Source organism: Lipophrys pholis (assembly GCF_963383615.2).
Source record: "Lipophrys pholis genome assembly, chromosome: 8".
In the NCBI taxonomy this organism is placed as follows: Eukaryota; Metazoa; Chordata; class Actinopteri; order Blenniiformes; family Blenniidae; genus Lipophrys; species Lipophrys pholis.
The window spans coordinates 27,170,939-27,188,468 of NC_137630.1; the positions used below are offsets into that span (position 1 = coordinate 27,170,939).

A 17,530-nucleotide genomic window follows, 5' to 3' on the forward strand; every position below is an offset into this window, starting at 1 on the left:
CCAAAACAAACGTATTTATAAACTCTTTAGAGTCCCTGTTTTAATGTAAACGCAATATACTGTATATACTGTATTTATATAATACATGAAAATAAAATAAGTGCGGTAAATAGCAGAATTAATATTTCATGCCCTATTTTTCCTGCTCAAACCTTGTTCTGGAGACCACTTTGTTTTGGTCCCTCACTATTCACTTCTCCTTTCAATCACACTTTATGTCCATATCAGCCATCAGAACGGGTAAAAAAATAATTTAAGATAAAAACATATATTTACAATCTAATTTCTGCATCAATACATGCAAAAAACACGTGCAATAATGTGATTATATCTGCAAAACAATGTTGACGAAAACACTCCTGAAAAGTGCCACTTAATTGTACAATGAAGTAACAGAAGACTGTATTTATGGACACACTAAATGGAAAAAAACTTAACAGAATTACTTATGCACAACAAAGATATGTATTTATTTGCAGTTCATGTCAATTTAAATAAGATTAAATCAGAAAAGCTTAACAATTTTGATCATTTAAAAAGTAATTGTATTTATTTATTTATTTATTTATTTCATGCTTTCTTAACTCCGAGATATCAGAAATGCAGTGTTTTTGCTTTGGCGGCTCGCATAGGAAAATGTGGTTGGTGGCCATCAATTATCTTTTTTCTTAAGCTTTTTCCTTGGGATGTTACTCTATTTATTTTCTGTTGTATAAAAGAAGCTTGGTCAAATATGATGCACAAACAGCTTCTCGTGTTCACGTGCAGAAATTGAACCTCTTGATATCTGCCTGAGGTCTTTGTCATACTAATATATGTGGTTTTCTCTTGATTGTGTTAAACAGAAATCAAACCCCTGCCATGATACTGGCGAGGAAGAGTAATGTTGAAGAGAAAAGCATAAAGGGACAGAATTTTGGCAAGATTGTAGGAATCCATATGCAATGCTGTAATAGAAAAAAAAAACGACCTTCTTAGTCCCACTGCCTTTTCAGGTGTACAAGATGTGCAAGAGAAGAATTCCCTGCTTCAGCTCGTGTTTAAATTGTCGGCGCTTAATTACAGTGTGTTTCATCTGAATTGCCGTCACGTGCAATTAAACATGGCAACTGCAGATCTCAGACAAAGTTAAAATAATTTGCAGTGTCTTCTACTCAGATTGTAGTTTGGACGGGTAGCTCTAAGGAGGAGTAATATGCATCAGGCAACTTTGTTTACCGGGGTGGAGCTGCCATGTTGGCGGGGGGGACTCCTATGCAGTCCGGTTGTGTGAAGTTGTGTTGTAAAAATGAGATATAGGTGAAGTAAGCTGAACAGAATCTGTAGGACTGGACTCAATATAGGTTCCAGTGTTCCAAATATATAAAGGTTTACATGTTAAAGTAGTTTTTGTGAAGCGACTCAGGATTCTGATGGAAAACTTTATAAAGGTACCGAGAAAGCCCAGGTTGATGAGAACTATCCAATCAAAACATAGAAATAAACTCTTATTTGTGTTGTTGTTGTTTCAGAAATGATCCGTGTGCAATTAGTCTTAAATTATAGGTGAGTTTGTCAAATTTCTCTGTACAGATGTTTTTTCCAATTGCCACTGTGATGTCTGGTTCTCTCGTAAACCTTCAACACTTTGGGAGGAAACTAGATAAACTAGAACCTTTGAAAACTTACTGCACAGGGAGAACATGCAAAATCCACATAGAGTGGCTCATCCGCACCCGATACCTATGAGGTTAGACAGGCCTATTAGTGCATCTCCATTTATTTATTAAATAATCTCAATTAAATCAATTCTGAACAATTGAATTTTTTCATTTCCATTTTACAGTCTGAGTTTTTAAGTTTTTATTTTTCACCTCTGGGTTCAACTCTTGGTCCGGAATCTCTTCGGGACTTTCAACCACTTCTCCTATAGCTGTTGCATTATGGGGGTTTTTACAAACTCACCCTGGCAGCGTGGCTTTGAGGCGAGTTTGATAACAACGAGGTCGCTAACTTTCATGGCAGCATAACCGAGATCTCAGCTCGGGTCTCAGTGTTGTCTTGTGTTCGAAGAAATTTGTTACATTTTTCTTTTAAAAATCCATGTTTTTCATGTTTTACCATTTGTGGGCCGATGTACCCATGGTCCTGATGTTTGACACCCTTTTAAAAAAAAAAAAAAAAACTTTTTTTTTTTATTAGGCGATAGGGCAGTACAATGCAATGTCATCATTTCACTCCGCAGTTCAACAAATAAATAGATAATAAAATTAATCAATTATAATAATAATAATAATAATAATAATAATAATAATAATAATAATAATAATAATAATAATAATAATAATAATAATAATAATAATAATAATACATGTTTGACAACCTTGATCTAAATGACCAATGCCAGGTCTCTCTTCTTGTGGTCACTAATAACTCCTTCTATCTTCTTCACTACATTATCCTGTTCAGGGTCGCCGGGCGCTGGAGCCGATCTAAACTACCTGATGGTCACATGGTCAGGAGTCCAAGCAAACACACTTCATCACCTATGGGCAAGTTAGAATTTCTGAGATATTCTTGATGGTTGATTTCCTCTTCCAGCACAACTTTTCTCTGACGACCCACAGACATGGTGACTTGTGGTAAAAACCACGGCTATACGGTACAAACTGTTTCACTGCATCAGCTACTGTAACAGCACAGTCTGCACTCAGGCCTCTCCCCTCCTGCTCCTCCTCCTCCCCATCATCATCATCACCCCTCCCTCCAAAAAAGGGGAGAAGGGAGGCTGGCTGGTTAACTTTCTGGGCTCTCCCCCCACCTCCTCCTCCTCCTCCTCGGGACGCAGTCACTTGCTGAGTCTGGATCTGAGCGCACACGGTGGCCTGACGCGCTGCGCAGTGTTGGAGGAGCTGCAGCTGGTTGTCACAGGACCCAAATTATCCCTAAATGTGAGGAACACTTTCTTTTTGCTTTTTCTTTTTTTTAAATCAGCAGGATAAACAGAGAGGAAGGAAGAAAAACCCCAAACCTTTCAGCTTTCTTTCCGGAACTTGGAATTAATCTTATTTCTGTCCAAAAGGTAAGAAATTCCATCATTTCAGTATTTTATTCAGTGTGTGTAATTTTTGCCTTCTTCTCTTCTTAAACCTTCGTGAGGTAACTTTACATTAACTTTAAAGTAGTGTTAATAGCAACTAACCTTCCTACTTGAAAAAAAAAACTTTATTTCTTTATATATATGTAAAAGTTTTGCTTTATTGTTGCATTTTATTCAAACATACATTAGTTATAGTTGAGATTTGTTTCTGATTCCAAGTAGCTGGCGGCAACAGCAGCCAATGTTCATGTTCAAATATACCACTTTATCTAATGTCTTTATGTCCCTGCAATGATTCTGTTATTTTGTGGCTTCTGACTCCAACCTGTTCCATCTTTTGGTTCAGGGGCTGCATTTGATGCTCTTTCTTCTGACTCTCACACCAATCATCCACTAGATGGCGCAACAACTCTCCGAAGACATCTGACACTGAGATAATAATCAAGCAATCTTCTTTTCCACTCGTTTACCATCTCGTTAATACACACCCATTCTGTCGTCGTGCTCTTGAATGAAACAAACTTCATCGCCAGTCTGACTTTCATGTCTCTTCCCGCGTCTTCATTTAGAGAGAATAATTATAGTGAAACGTGCCAATCCGGTGACTTTGTTCTGGCACTGCCCTCAAATTCAGCCCAGTGTACACAGTGTTCAGATGCTTGTGATCTTTGAAACTTTATCAGGGAGGAAGAATATTGCCGTGTATGATAAAATGAATAAACGTGACATTTCCCCCCACAGTGGCCCAAATTCTGACTGATTCAAAAAAAATCCTCCACCATGTATGAAGACTTAAAAAAAACACCAAAAAAACTTCATCACCTTTCAAAGAGCAGGCAGTGTCTGAGTGGAGAGGGGTCAGACATCTAAAGTGATGGTCTAAACGTGTTTCCTGACCGTTCAGTCAGCCTGCCTATTAGTTTCTGTGACCGCCCTCCACCTGCTCTCCACTCACCTGTCTGTCCCAACTTCTTTTATTTTGAACCTTTCGCCCTGCACACGTATCTGCTCTTTGTAAACTGGTTCAAATGTGATCATTTTCTCTCGTCAGAGATAATCTGCCCACAGGCATGGATGTGATGCTCCGCTCCCCCTGCGGCTGAACAATATGGCCTCTTTGTGTTGCCCTGTGCTCGCTCTGCTCGCCGGGATGCGTCGGTCAGGCCTCATCTCGTCAGCAGAGCGCGGCTCGCCACCACATCCAAGCTCGGCGGCATCGGCGAAGCTGCCAAACGGTTCCTTTTTTTAGGGATGGCAGTCACCAAATTACAGCCACTGGTGCAGTTAACTCCACCCGAAAGCTCTTTAACGGACACGCCTAGCTCCAACAGCCTGTATTTGAGGAGAGTGTGTGAATTTGAGATGTGTGTGTGTGTGTGTGTGTGTGTGCGTGCGTGCGTGCGTGCGTGCGTGCGTGCGCAGGAAGTCAGCACATTGAAATCAGGGAGATCTTGCAAATCCCCAGATCATTTTTGGAGGAATAGGACCTTTAAATAAGCCTGTGGTTTATGTAGTGCAGGTGTTTATGGGTATGTGGGATTGCATCTCGGGCAGCATGGTTTCCAATCCACAAACATTTGTTCTACTTTTGCAGGGGGAAGTTTTTTTTTTCTTTTTTCTTTTCTCTTCTATTCTGTAGCTTCGATGTGGTACAGAGGAGAAATGATAGTTTGCAGAAAAGATCAAACAAATACAGAGGCAGTAACCCCGCCGGAGGACCCCCCACGCAAAGCGGTGTTTTATTGTGTGAGCAGAACAAAGCCATGTCGAGCCCCCTGTGCACAGTCAGCGCCGCGATCTCTTGGAGCCGCCGTGTGATCTTAATAGCCGCTGAGTGTTGACGTGGCGGCTGCCAATACACCAGCGTTGTGGTGCCAGTTCGGCTTCCAGGGAGCTCTCTGCCCCACCTTAAACTCTGCTCACATCACTGCCAAACGCTGTGAAAAGCAGAGCGCGGATAGAAATCGAATGAGTGCCGCCTCGCGTCTTGATCGCTGTCTGATTGTGTTTCTGCCGTCATGGCAGAGCAAACAAGCAGGAAACTAATATTCCGACCCACACAAAAGGGCACATAAGTCAAATCCAAGTTTGTCTGGCCAGAAGAAAAAAGGGGGCAAAGGCTTCCTTCGTGGGAACTGTAGTCACTTTAAAGTAATCACTGTTCAGTGAGCAGTTGACAAGCACCCGGCTGCATGATGGATCGTGCTTATAGGAAATGTAAAGCCAATCTCAGGCACCGCATGTGGGAAACTCAAACAAGTGATAGTGAGGATATTGAAGAAGGTACTTTTACTGGCACATTGAGTTTTATTGTCTGTCGACATCTGGTCATCCTTTACTTCTCTTCCCTCCTACAAGCTTTTGTCTCCATCAGGTACGAAGGGAGATCTTTAGAAGTGTGTGTGTCTTCTGTTGCTTGTTGTGACCGTTTTTTAAATGCATCAAGCACTTAAGAGAGAGATATGTTTTTAGTGTGTGAGAAAGGGAGGGACTGCTAGGTTGCTATATGAGTTGGCGTATCTGTCCATTTCTTTTTCTTTTGCTGGCTCAATAAATTTCACGCAGATATGAATTAGCAGCAACTTGTGCTAAAAGGCTTTTTCAACATTCAGCTCAGTGCTTTAGATTCTAACGTCTCTGTTTGAAGAGCATTTTTCGTCCCGGTCCTCCAACACTTTGCTCCAACCTTGGGCAGTCCTGTGTTGACGTTCCCGTCATGCAGCTGTTGGTCAAACACTTCCCTGGATCTTCAGCGTTTGTGTAGCTGTCCCTCCACTTCGGAGACGAACCCGGTGACAGAGACGCGAGTAGCTGCTCATCCATCTTTTTCATCCATCCGTCTTATTAAACCTCCGGGATTGGAGGGTGAGCTGTGGCAACAGCAATTAAGATTGAAGCCTTTGGTTTGTTTTCGTCCCAGGCCGGATGTTTGACAGCTCGCGGCTTAAATGGAGGGAGAGAGGAGGAATTCGTGTGCGCAAACAACAGGGCCGGATAAAAGTGGTTATTACTAAAAGAGAGGCTGCTTCACTGTGGGATGTAGTTCAGTCCGATTGTCGTGTTGTGTTTATAATAGCTTTACAGCTGTTCCTGGATGTATTAGACTGTACTTAAACTCCCTGTTGGTCCTTTTGTCTCTGCTTCGCCCAAACATCTCTTATCTGCAAATCCCCATCCTCCGCTGCATCTCCACAAACAGCAGGGAACTTACAGAGCTTTTCTGACCAATCACGGCCTTCTCCGCAAAACCGGAGTCTTAAGTGTTGCTTTCTTGGATTTACAACGTGGTGCATCGTTTATACACCTCCCATACTGCTGCAGAGCACAAAGAACAGAAATTGTAGACATAAAAACCAGTTTGTCTTCTGCGTAAATTCCAGCTCTGTCGTGTGTCATTGTGTGATGCTGACTATATCTGCCCTCGCTGTGTCCTCCTGGCTGCATTCTTCTGGCCAAGTCAAGGCCAGTGGTGTGTTTTCGTTTTTTTTTTTCCTTCTTCTTTTCTACAAAATGGTATAATTTAGCTGCTATTTTTATGGCGGGGATCCGACTGCAGGGGCCAGTTATTCATGCTCCCGGGCCTTTTTTTGTTTTATTCATAGTTAATGCCCCTGAAAATGATTAGAAGGGCAAAAATATTTGCAGTTGCAGATGATTGCATAAGCAATTACTATATGCATTGTTAGAAAAGAAAAATAAATCAAATTTCTATGGCGTTCTCACGGTCGAATGCGTGGACTCATCACTGAATTGTGTTTTAAGCATTCTCCATTACATTCCCACTGTGATGTTTGACTCCGACCACATTCCTGTGTCCCTTCCTGGGAGATATTCTCACAGAATTACTTGTGTAATTTTGCAGGATCAGTATCAGTTTATTGAACTTTTTTCTTTTTTTTTTTGAAGCTTGGAATGAAAAATGTTCCTCCAACAGAGAAGTCCTCTTTAAACACCCTCACAGATTCTTTTTGTTTTGTTTTTTTTGTTTTACAGACTTTCTTGTGAAAACTAGAAACATCCTGGGACAATAAATGTAATTTGGACGAGTTCCTTTAGAATTGCAAAACACACACAACAAACACCCCCATAGAATTCCTGTTCCTTCTGCTTTTGTTTTTGCTTTCGTCACCTTTCGATGGCCATATTTTAACTGCAAGTGAAGTTTAGCTTCCAGAAAACAAACCAAAAAAAATTAAAAAGATGAAAGTTTTTTTTAATATAAGTTTTCAGACCATTGAACATCTTTACTTCTGTAAGCTGGATATCAGTGGTTACTTCACAATCTAAGGTTAGAGATTACAGGGTTTTTGGGTCACGCCTGTGTCCTGTGGGGGACTGGGCTTTATGTCATACGAATGGCCTCCAAGGTCACAGCTTCCTGCTGTCGGGATCAATTGGCCTGGTAATAATTTGTTTTTCTAGGAATGAGTTTTCAGGTTGAGTGAGAGGGGGGGGCTGCGCTGAAGTGTTAGCTGGGTCAGTGCAGGATAAAGCAAGCAAACAAACACGGCCATTGCTCACATGTCGGGCGAACCTCAATTAGCAGCGTGTGCGCACGCACAAGTCTGACATCATGGAGTTTGTGTTTTTTCACTCACACACACACACACATACACACGCACACACGCACACACGCACACACGCACACACGCACACACGCACACACACTCAATCACATGCATCCACACACACATTTTTGCACACCCATTTATTTATTTTTTTTCTCCTGGGGATGAATGGGGCGCTTTGTTGCAAAGCTCATTTGCTGGAATAAACTTTTCCACCACTCCGGCGTTGTCCTCCGCGCTATCTGATTGGCCAGTGAGAGGGGACTCGTTCTCTCGGGAACGGTGCTGTGCAGGAAGCAGACAGTGACATTTTGGTGTGGTTTTAGTGACTTTCCTTCCCAGGAGTTGACTCCTGGCACGCATGACAGGGGAATGAGTGCGTTTCTCCTCAACCGGCCTCCAACTATAGTCTCCCTGTTTGGTGTGGTATAAACAGCCGGCCTTTGTAATTAAGGATAAGCAGACCATTTCATAATATTTCACTGTCAATTTACCACTGACCACTGCCCTGCACCCACGTTGCAGTGTGTCATGCACGTAGTGGGATTAATCAGGTTGAAAGGGTGGAAGAGTTTCCCCTGGTTAATGTTGTTGGGTCGTCTTCCTTCCCCCTCTGAGCATCATAATCCTTTAGGCACATCACACTTGGTTTGTATATGTATAAAAGCCATTTGTCCCAGAATGAACCCTAATTTTTATGTGTTTTTCTGAATCTTGAATATATATTGAATATCTGAATCTTGTTATATTTTGATCTGCACGTGTACAGCACAGGTATTGTTTGAGTTTTTAAGAGAATTTTTTGCACAAGCTCTGTCAGAGTTTGAATTTGGGATCGTGATGCAGGACGCATCCTGGCTGATGACATTGAGAAGAAAAAAATGATATTTGAAAATGTGTTGGAGTTGCAGGCAGAGGAGCACTCTCACTGCTGTCTCCAATCCTCGGTGCATCATCCCAGACATCTAGATCTTATTATGCATATTTCAGTCTGGTTTAATCATCATGAAGGGAAGAAAGAAAACACAGTAAAAGTCCATATAATCCAACATCATCACACACATTAGGCTGCATTGTTTCAGCTATCAGGAGCTCATAGTATAAAATAATCTATTAATCCATCTGACGCTGCCTTCTTCTCTCTGTCTGTGTGTTCTCAGGCGTGAAAGTGGAAGATGTTGCCACATTGCTCCCTTCTGTTCTTCCTGTGTGTGGCCCAGCTGCTCGCCGCCTCCTCTGCCTTGCCCTTCGAGCAGAGAGGCTTCTGGGATTTTGCCATGGACAGTATAGACAGCGGCGGGCTGCTGACGATGATGAGGGACGAGGAAGAAGGCTCGGCCGTGGAGGAGATCCTCCCCCCCGACGCACCCATGTGCCCCTTCGGCTGCCACTGCCGGCTCCGGGTCGTCCAGTGTTCTGACCTCGGTCAGTGCGAGTGTGTGAGCGGGGAAGCGAACGCGTGATGCCTTGTCATGGTTTTCTCACGTTTGTGAGTGTGTCGGGAAGAAAAACAAATGAGCTGAATGAAAGCCAAGCCTTGCAGAGAATAAAGCTCCCCCTCCCGTTTGATGTGTTATCGAAGGGAGACTGTTCCTCCCCTGGGTTAATGCTGGAATAGTTTCACAAGAAAGACATCCCTTTGAGGGATTTCGTGTGCCTGACTTTGACTTTCCTGGGCGGAGGAGGGGAAAGGGAAGAATGGCGTGAGCCAAAAAGGAAAGAAAAAAAAAAGATGAGAGATGGCGAGGGATCAAGGAAGGGAGAGACGGACTCAAGCGATCACAGAGGAAAAGACACAATATTAAATATATTAAGCAAGAAGGAGCCACTTTGATGGGACGAGTTTAAAATTGTTTAGGGAGCTGCTTCATGTGCAGGATATTTGATGGAAACCCAAAACAGAAGGAGGTGATGGAAGAAAAAGTGAGTTAGTTTTGAGGAGTCTAAAATTGTCTTAAAAAAGTTTGAGTTAACTTTGGAATGGAGTTTGCACGTGATATAATGATTTCAGTGCTTAAGTTCAGTCATTTCCATGAACAATTTCCTGAGTGTAGATATTAAAAGTGCACACTTCATCCCCGTCTGTCTATTCTTAAAGGACCAGAGGAAAACTCCTTCAGTCCCTTTTTATAAACATAAAGATTCCTCACATTATACCGGCTATATAACTCTAATAAGACGTCCCTGTTTAGACATAATGGTTTTGTCGCATCATCATTTTACAAGCTCTATATATTTACTGTCCCTGGTCTCGCTGCACTGGGTAAATGTGGAAGCGTATAATTTCCAAAATGTCAAGTGCTTATTTAGAACAGATGTATTTCGGTGGTGGCGTCTGTCTCCTCTCAGTGTGCATCCCAGCGTGATGTTGAGTATTTGTGTTAAGGGGCGCTGAGGTTTTACCGGGCGCTAGATTTGTCAGTTGGCGGTGGAAGCTCGGAGATTTGTGGCAGATATGGGTGAGGAGCTGCGGTTTGTGGCTTTGGCGGGGGGTTTGCAGGAGTCACTTAATCAGACTCCGAGAGAAAGTTTTTTTTGTGCTTCTCTCCCCCAGGATGTGTTTATCATGTCTGTTAGATCTGATCCATGCACAAAGATTCAGCGATCTCCAGCTGGCAGGATTGACGCATACATATTTCTTCCCCCATAAATCAACCAGGTAACATCCCACCTCGCAGAGCCTTGGAGCAGCTGTGCAAACTGTATAGGAAAAGTTTAGATAAATACTTTATTAATCATTGGCTCTTCAGTCGAAATGAAGTCTGAGCATCTCCCGGCGCTGCATGTGTGTGGATGTGGCTTGAAGGGAAAGCTGCCGAGGGTTCGAGCTGTGTGGTGTCATGGAGGGTGTGGCACAGCACAACCAAAGCCATATATCTAAACTTAACTCTGGATGGACGGCGCTGGGTACGGTCCTGTGGGTCAGATGTGGTCAGCGGTAGACTGGATCCCAGTGGGACAGCTGGCGCTCTCCTACCGGAGGGCTTGTGTTGCATCATGGTGTCGGTCCAGATGAAGCTTGGGCCTATGGTGGGGAATCGCTTGCTGCAGCCTGTCTGCACCACTGACCACATCTGATACACTCGTCCACGTGGCCCTGTGATGTGGTCTCGTTAATGATTACTGCTTTCTGTGTCTGTGCGTGTGCCCAGTCTTTTTCCAGAGATCCCTGAGTCGAAGAGTGCAGGTGTATTTCCTAACGCCACAATAATACCTGCTTGTAGCCATCTGTTCTTGTCCCGGACGAATTTGTCTCTCAGTAGACTTTTTTTTTTTTTTGTGTGCTTATTTTTACTGTTCAACTGATCTTTTTGTGTCCCAAAGGAGACAAAATTTGCACACGTATCCTCAGTTCATCGCGGTTTCGAGCTCACACCTTAACAACACACACGTCAGTCAGATTGTATTCGAAAGTGTCTGGGTGGTGCCCTTGTCCTTTCCATTCGATGTGTGACTTTGCTGATGGTATTTAAAATCACATCATTTGTGACTTCTGTCAAATAGAAACCAGATGGAAAACATCTGGTGTCCCCATCTGGCATGAGGGGAAATAGCGTGTGTGTGTGTGTGTGTGTGTGTGTGTGTGTGTGTGTGTGTGTGTGTGTGTGTGTGTGTGTGTGTGTGTGTGTGTGTGTGTGTGTGTGTGTGTGTGTGTGTGTGTGTGTGTGTGTGTGTGTGACCTCCGTGCTTGTGTCTGTATCCACCTTTCATTAAAATAATAGTCTGGGAGCAACACACGTACTAATTTGCCGTTGTGTGGGCATGTGATTGGTTTAATGTTTAGGCCTGATGCAGGTTTGAAACACACCGTGACTATTTATTTTCCAAAGTCTAGGGCTGGCCAAGACGTCCTCGGATGTTGCCCACTAGGAAACAAACCGGTTTTTCAGGGTGTTGGTTCACCGTCACCCGGGGAAGCTTTTAATGGAGGGTGATTCCCATCTGTTGTTTTCTTTGGTCTGCAGGTTTGACGGAGGTGCCGAAGAATATTCCTCCGGACACAAAGTTCCTGGACCTGCAGAACAACCGTATCACTGAGCTCAAGGAGCATGACTTCAGAGGCCTTCCTCACTTATATGTAAGAAAAACAGCTGCTTACATTCATAATGTCTCACTTAGGAGCGGCGCAGCTCGTCTCAAGAAACTGACTCATCTCAGCTTTTGCTTGGGAAATATCATTATGAGCTCTGTTTCCTCTGTCTGGGATTTACATGTTCATTTCCTCTCTTTTTTTTTTTTTTTTTAAGTGCCGCCCTTCGCTCTGAGAGCTTTAATTGTATTAAAGTCGAGCCTCAAGCCAAATGGGAGTTTTCAGGCTCTCTTGACCCACGTTCAAGAGTGCTGACCAAGAGCAATATTAAGTCTGGCAACTTTGGAAACTCCTGACATGACATTATACAATGACATCTCTATTGAAGGCTGTTTACCTCAGACTTCATCTGTCTGTGTCTCTCAGCCAGCGCAGGTGGAGACTGCTGGGAGACGGACGACTGATCTGTTTTCATTCACTCACACTCTCATTTACTGTGACAGAGGTTACAAAATTTAGCTCCTGTATGTGTTTTGTGTATGATTATGACTTCTTTTATCATTATTATTATTATAAAATACAATAAAATGGGTTTTAAATGTGCTCTCTGGGGTTTCCTTTCAGGGTCTCTCTCTTAGGAATAACCACATTTCCAAAGTCCATCCCAGGACGTTCACCCCCTTGAAGCAGATGCAGAAACTCTACTTCTCCAAGAATCTGCTGACCACCATCCCAAAGAACCTGCCTGCCTCTCTGGTGGAGATGAGGATCCACGAGAACCGCATCAAGAATGTGGCAGCCGGAGCCTTCGCTGGCCTGAGCAACATGAACTGCATAGGTCAGGAAGGCTGACGACTTAAACAAATCCAGGCCGAGCTCTGTGGCGCTCACCACGGCCTTTGCCACTTTGGCACGGGATTTCTTTTTTCTTTCTGTCTAAGATTAAAGGGACGACATTTTATTTCATGCCACAGATGTTCTCTGTATCTTGCAGAAATGGGAGCAAACCCCATCCACAACAGCGGTTTTGAGCCTGGAGCTTTTAAGGGACTGAAACTGAATTATCTGCGCATATCAGAGGCGAAACTTACCGGCGTGCCAAAAGGTAATGACTCCTCCGTGCGGCTAAAGCTTTAATGTTGATGCATGTGTCCAAGTTTGTCTCCTTCAAGGACGAGTCCAGCTGTTTAGGAAACGTGGTTAACCACTTAGAGCCAGCAAGCAATCGGCCAAAGGAAAGCACCACAGCTCTCTCATTAACATGTTTTATCTCTATTGTGTTAAGATCTTTTTTCTCTAAATCAGAGACGAACTTTTCAAAACAGCTCTCTGAAATAGACTCCGATCTTGAAAAACGACTCTTAAAGTTGAACCTGAACATTTAACATAAGATCTGGACTTTCAAACCACATCGAACTGAAATAGACCCAGACTTGAAATTTGACTGGGATTATTTTAACTTCACCCACATTTTCTTTGTCATTCCTGACCGGACTCTTTTGAGCAAGAACTGGATTATTGAAAATGTAGACATTATAGTTTCTTTAAACAAGTTCCAGACTCTTAAAACTTAAAAACTCTGTGCAGCAAAAGAGCAACAACGATATCCTGCACATCATTTATAAACAGTACTGCATTCTTTTATTTAGGCAAGATTACGTGGCAAAAGTATTACTCCACAAAAAAAGATTCTGATTCTGAAATGACACAAACGGTGTCCACCTTTCAGATCTCCCAGAGAGTCTCCGCGAGCTTCACCTGGACCACAATCAGATCCAGGCGGTGGAACTGGAGGACCTGAGCCGCTACAAAAACCTCTACAGGTGTCTTTCACGCTCGTACACCTCATTTATGACATAAAGCTCTCGATGGCTTTGCCTCTGCTACAGAAAAGACTGATCCTCTTGAGCAGCGTGCGCATGGGTAATAATGGAAACGACATCGACGCTCAGTAGAAGCAGAAAAATAGTCCTACTGCATGATTGTGTGTCGTTTTTTTTTTTTTACTCCAGCCCATCTTCTTATGTGTAATGGCTAAATTCCCATCTGCCACATGTGATGAAGCCCTTCCTCTTTTGTTGCTCGCTCTCTATTACAATCCACTTCCTGATGGTCTAATCATGGTTACCGGGCCATCTCCAGGCTCCAGAAATACTTGATGTACTTTGAAATAAGCTTTTTTTTTTTATCCTCGCCCCAGGCTGGGCCTCGGCTTTAACCACATCCGCAACATCGAGAATGGAAGTCTGTCCTACCTGCCGCAGCTCAGAGAGCTTCACCTGGACAACAACCGGCTCACTAATGTTCCCAGGGGCCTGCCGGACATGAAGTTCCTACAAGTGAGTCCCATGCGCACTTCTTCTTCTCCTCCTTCCCTTCCTATTTATACGTGAACCTCTCGTCTTCAGTGTTTCACCCTCCGCCGTGACATTCGTCCCTTTCAGGTGGTTTACCTCCATTCCAACAACATCGGCCATGTGGGCGTGGATGACTTCTGCCCCCGCGGGTTTGGGATGAAGAGGACTTTCTATAATGGCATCAGCCTGTTTGCGAACCCCGTGCACTACTGGGAGGTGCAGCCGGCAACGTTTCGCTGTGTCGGCGACCGACTCGCCATTCAGTTTGGCAACTACAAGAAGTAAAACAAATAAAACAAGAAAATACAGAGGAATTGAAGGGAAGATGATAGATAAAAATGGGGGCGAGGAGCAGATAATTTAAATAATAATGGTAATTAAAAAAAGCTTGATTGATGAATTAAAAGTAGTTTATATATGAAATCAATACTTTTTTTTGTTGTTGTTTTTGTACAGATGGAGAAAGTGGGCAATAAACTGATGAAATATAAAGAGAGGTGAAAAATAGCAACCCATAACTTGAAGGGAATGAAAGCAAAATGCTTGCAGGGTCCCATGTGAGTTTTCTTTTTTTTTTTTGCATTCTTGAAACTCAAAGTTTGGGAAGTTTTGCCATTTAGAAAATGAGAATGAGGAGGACGTCTACGAAGAATGTTGTTTCCCAAACCTACTTCCATGAAAAACTTGTGAAGCATTTCATTCCATATCCTTCACACAATTTATTGTGGTCAGGATTAAGATGAGGATTATGAGTAAACAATAGAAAACCAATGCGTTATAGATTTTTTTCTATATATATGTCGAGGCCCAGATTGGAATCTGACCCGATCCAGAATCTGTCCCAGATTGAAATTCCAAGTTAAACTACAACTAGACATTCCCAAAAACATAATTTAACTTCATTACAAAATAGTTAATGAATAACATGTTAATTATCAATAATGAAACTACAAATAAAAAATTACTTGCAAACAAATGAAAATATGAGACAAACAAATGCTTAACAACAAAATTATTATAAGTAATAGTCGGGATGATTTTGAAATGTGATTATTGAATATTGGAGAAGTGGTAGGATTTAATAAGTTTTACTTATTCCTACCGATTTCCAGGGTATGTTGAATTAGAAATATGTGTTTGAAATACATATATATTATTGGAATATCATTCTGGGCCGGCCCACAATAGAATTCCAATCTGTCCAGACGGATTTCGGATCCGACCAGATTCTAATCTGGGCTTCATAATCGTACATAAAAAGGTGCTTTATATGACTTCCCATGTATGTGCTGATTTGGTATTTACAGGAACTTGCCCATTTCACTGGTTTGAAGCTGTTTATACTTTGGTTAACTTATATTCAGAAACAAATAGTCACGGAATTTTACATCGTTCACAGTTTAAATTCATAATCAGCTGACTCGTTGAATTAGTAAAAGTTGCCTTTAAGTTTCCTTTATTGGAACTGAACATATCTTCAATTCAACTGAACCACCAACCGGTCTGTGTAAAGAGTCTTTTCTATGCCTTTACTAAATATTATCTCAGCAATACCTTACAATACAGTATTCCTTGAGGGGACACTGAGGTAGTGGGGATGTACCCCAGTTAGAGAAAATACACATCCGCTTTGCTTTGAGAGATTGAAGGCAGTGTGTTCACATAGTGCTACAAACAATAGTAATGTTGATGCATTGTTTGCACAGTTTTTTTTTTCCTTGTGCTTCTTCTGCTTCGGGGGTTATTAGGGGGTTAGTGTGTTTACGTCAGTAGACCTACGTGCTACTACTTTAGCTATAAGTATTATGTCTTGTCTCTGTTCTGTAATCTGACAACCTACTGCTGCATGTGAATAAAAACATTTTTTAGCCTGCTGCTTCAAGCCAGAGAACATCTGATGCCCCTGGTTTTGGATGCTGTGTGTCAAATAAAGACGAGGAACCAAGAAGTGGGAATATCTGATGAATGAATCCTAAACTTCAAGTATCTTAAAGGAGAAAAGAAAGGCTGGAAAAAAGCACACAAATATTCAAAAAGCAGTCCAAGAAAATGGTCTAAAGGTTCATTCATGTACAAATATTTCACGTGCCGTAAACTTTAATACATATTTTGATATGTAATGTTTTCCAAAATGTTATGAACGCATTCATGAATTTCTTTTTACTTCAGCATGAACTGTCATAGTAAAAGTTCACATTCCAAGTTTTGTTTGTTTTTCTTATAAATCCATTTTGTTCAAATGATTAATTTCAACTGATGTCATATCATTACAAAATCAATGTGTTTAATGTGTTTATCTAATTCAGTTAGAAGTATTTTTATACAGCCTGGAGATATAGTTTGTTAATCTATAAAATAAATAAAAAAAATTAAGAAAAGCCCTGAGCAAAAGCCAAACTGCCTACTATTCCTCATCAATAGAGGAGAACAAGAACAACCCTAGATTTCTCTTCAGTACTATAGCCAGGCTGGCAAAACGTCACAGCTCTGTCAAACGTCACATCCCTTTAACTTTGAGCAGTGATGACTTTGTAAACGTCTTTAATGGCAAAATTCTGACTATTACAGATAAAGTTTAAGACACAGTAGCCAAAGTTGTCACATATCTATCAACCACATATTTAGATTTGTCATTACGAACCTGATATACAGTCATCAAACTATAGAGCTCTCTGAGTCATCCTCAATTGTGGCTTCATCTAACCCAACATGTCTGTTCGATCAGATCCAGACTGGACTGTTTGATGATATTTTCACATGTTTAGTATATCAATATTAGATCAGATCAATCCATCTTTAGCAACATGCTATGTACCACAAGCCTTCAAGGTTGCTGTTGTTAAACCTCTTGTTCAAAAAAACCAGCCTTGATCCAAGTGTTTTAGCAAGCCACTGGCCAAAATCTAAACTTTGTGACCCTTTATGTACAAACAAATTGTACAAAAGACTCCAAAAGATTTATTTGGGTCTTTTCAGTCAGGCTTTGGAACTCATCATAGCACAGAGACACTTTGGTTAAAGTTACTAATGATCTTCTCATGGCCTCAGACAAAAGACTGGTCTCTGTTGTTCTTGTCCTGTTAGATCCCAGTGCTGCATGCATAACCTCATATCACATAACATATCATCAGGGTTAAAGGTACAGCACTAAACTGGTTGCCATCATATTTATCAGACAGGTTCCACTTCGTTCATGTTAATGACTCTTCAGCTCAGACTAATGTTAAACATGGAGCTTCATTCAAGAAACTCATTTGTCAATTATAGAGCAGGGAAAACTAAAGAGATGTCGTTTTGAAAAATACCTTTTACTGTACGAACGCTAATACCTCAACACTATAGCTATGGAAACTGGAGGACTATACATATCTTGAGGTGACCTTCATGTGATCCTGGACTATGGCCTGGACACAACTAGTCATAGAAGAAAGAAAAAAGCTTTTAGAAAACTGGTGAAAGTTACATGGGAAAAACAGTTTTTCTTTGATATATGAAG

The 17,530-nt window shown here is 41.8% G+C and overlaps 1 protein-coding gene across 2 annotated transcripts; it reads left to right on the plus strand.

Annotated features, from left to right (window-relative positions):
* Window positions 1-2,743: 2,743 nt before the first annotated feature.
* bgnb (biglycan b) lies at window positions 2,744-16,236 on the plus strand. Of its 2 annotated transcripts, XR_013935517.1 has the most exons (9): window positions 2,744-3,061; window positions 8,808-9,072; window positions 11,613-11,725; window positions 12,302-12,515; window positions 12,672-12,782; window positions 13,407-13,500; window positions 13,878-14,016; window positions 14,122-14,499; window positions 15,261-16,236. XR_013935517.1 is itself a non-coding variant. In XM_080468663.1 (8 exons), exons 2-8 carry the CDS (start codon window positions 8,823-8,825, stop codon window positions 14,317-14,319), a joined length of 1,119 nt encoding a protein of 372 aa, XP_080324789.1. In that variant the 5' UTR covers window positions 2,744-3,061; window positions 8,808-8,822; the 3' UTR covers window positions 14,320-16,236. The 2 variants fall into 2 exon arrangements, 1 of the variants encoding a protein (XP_080324789.1); XM_080468663.1 differs by having other exon boundaries at window positions 14,122-16,236.
* The last annotated feature ends 1,294 nt before the right edge of the window (window positions 16,237-17,530 follow it).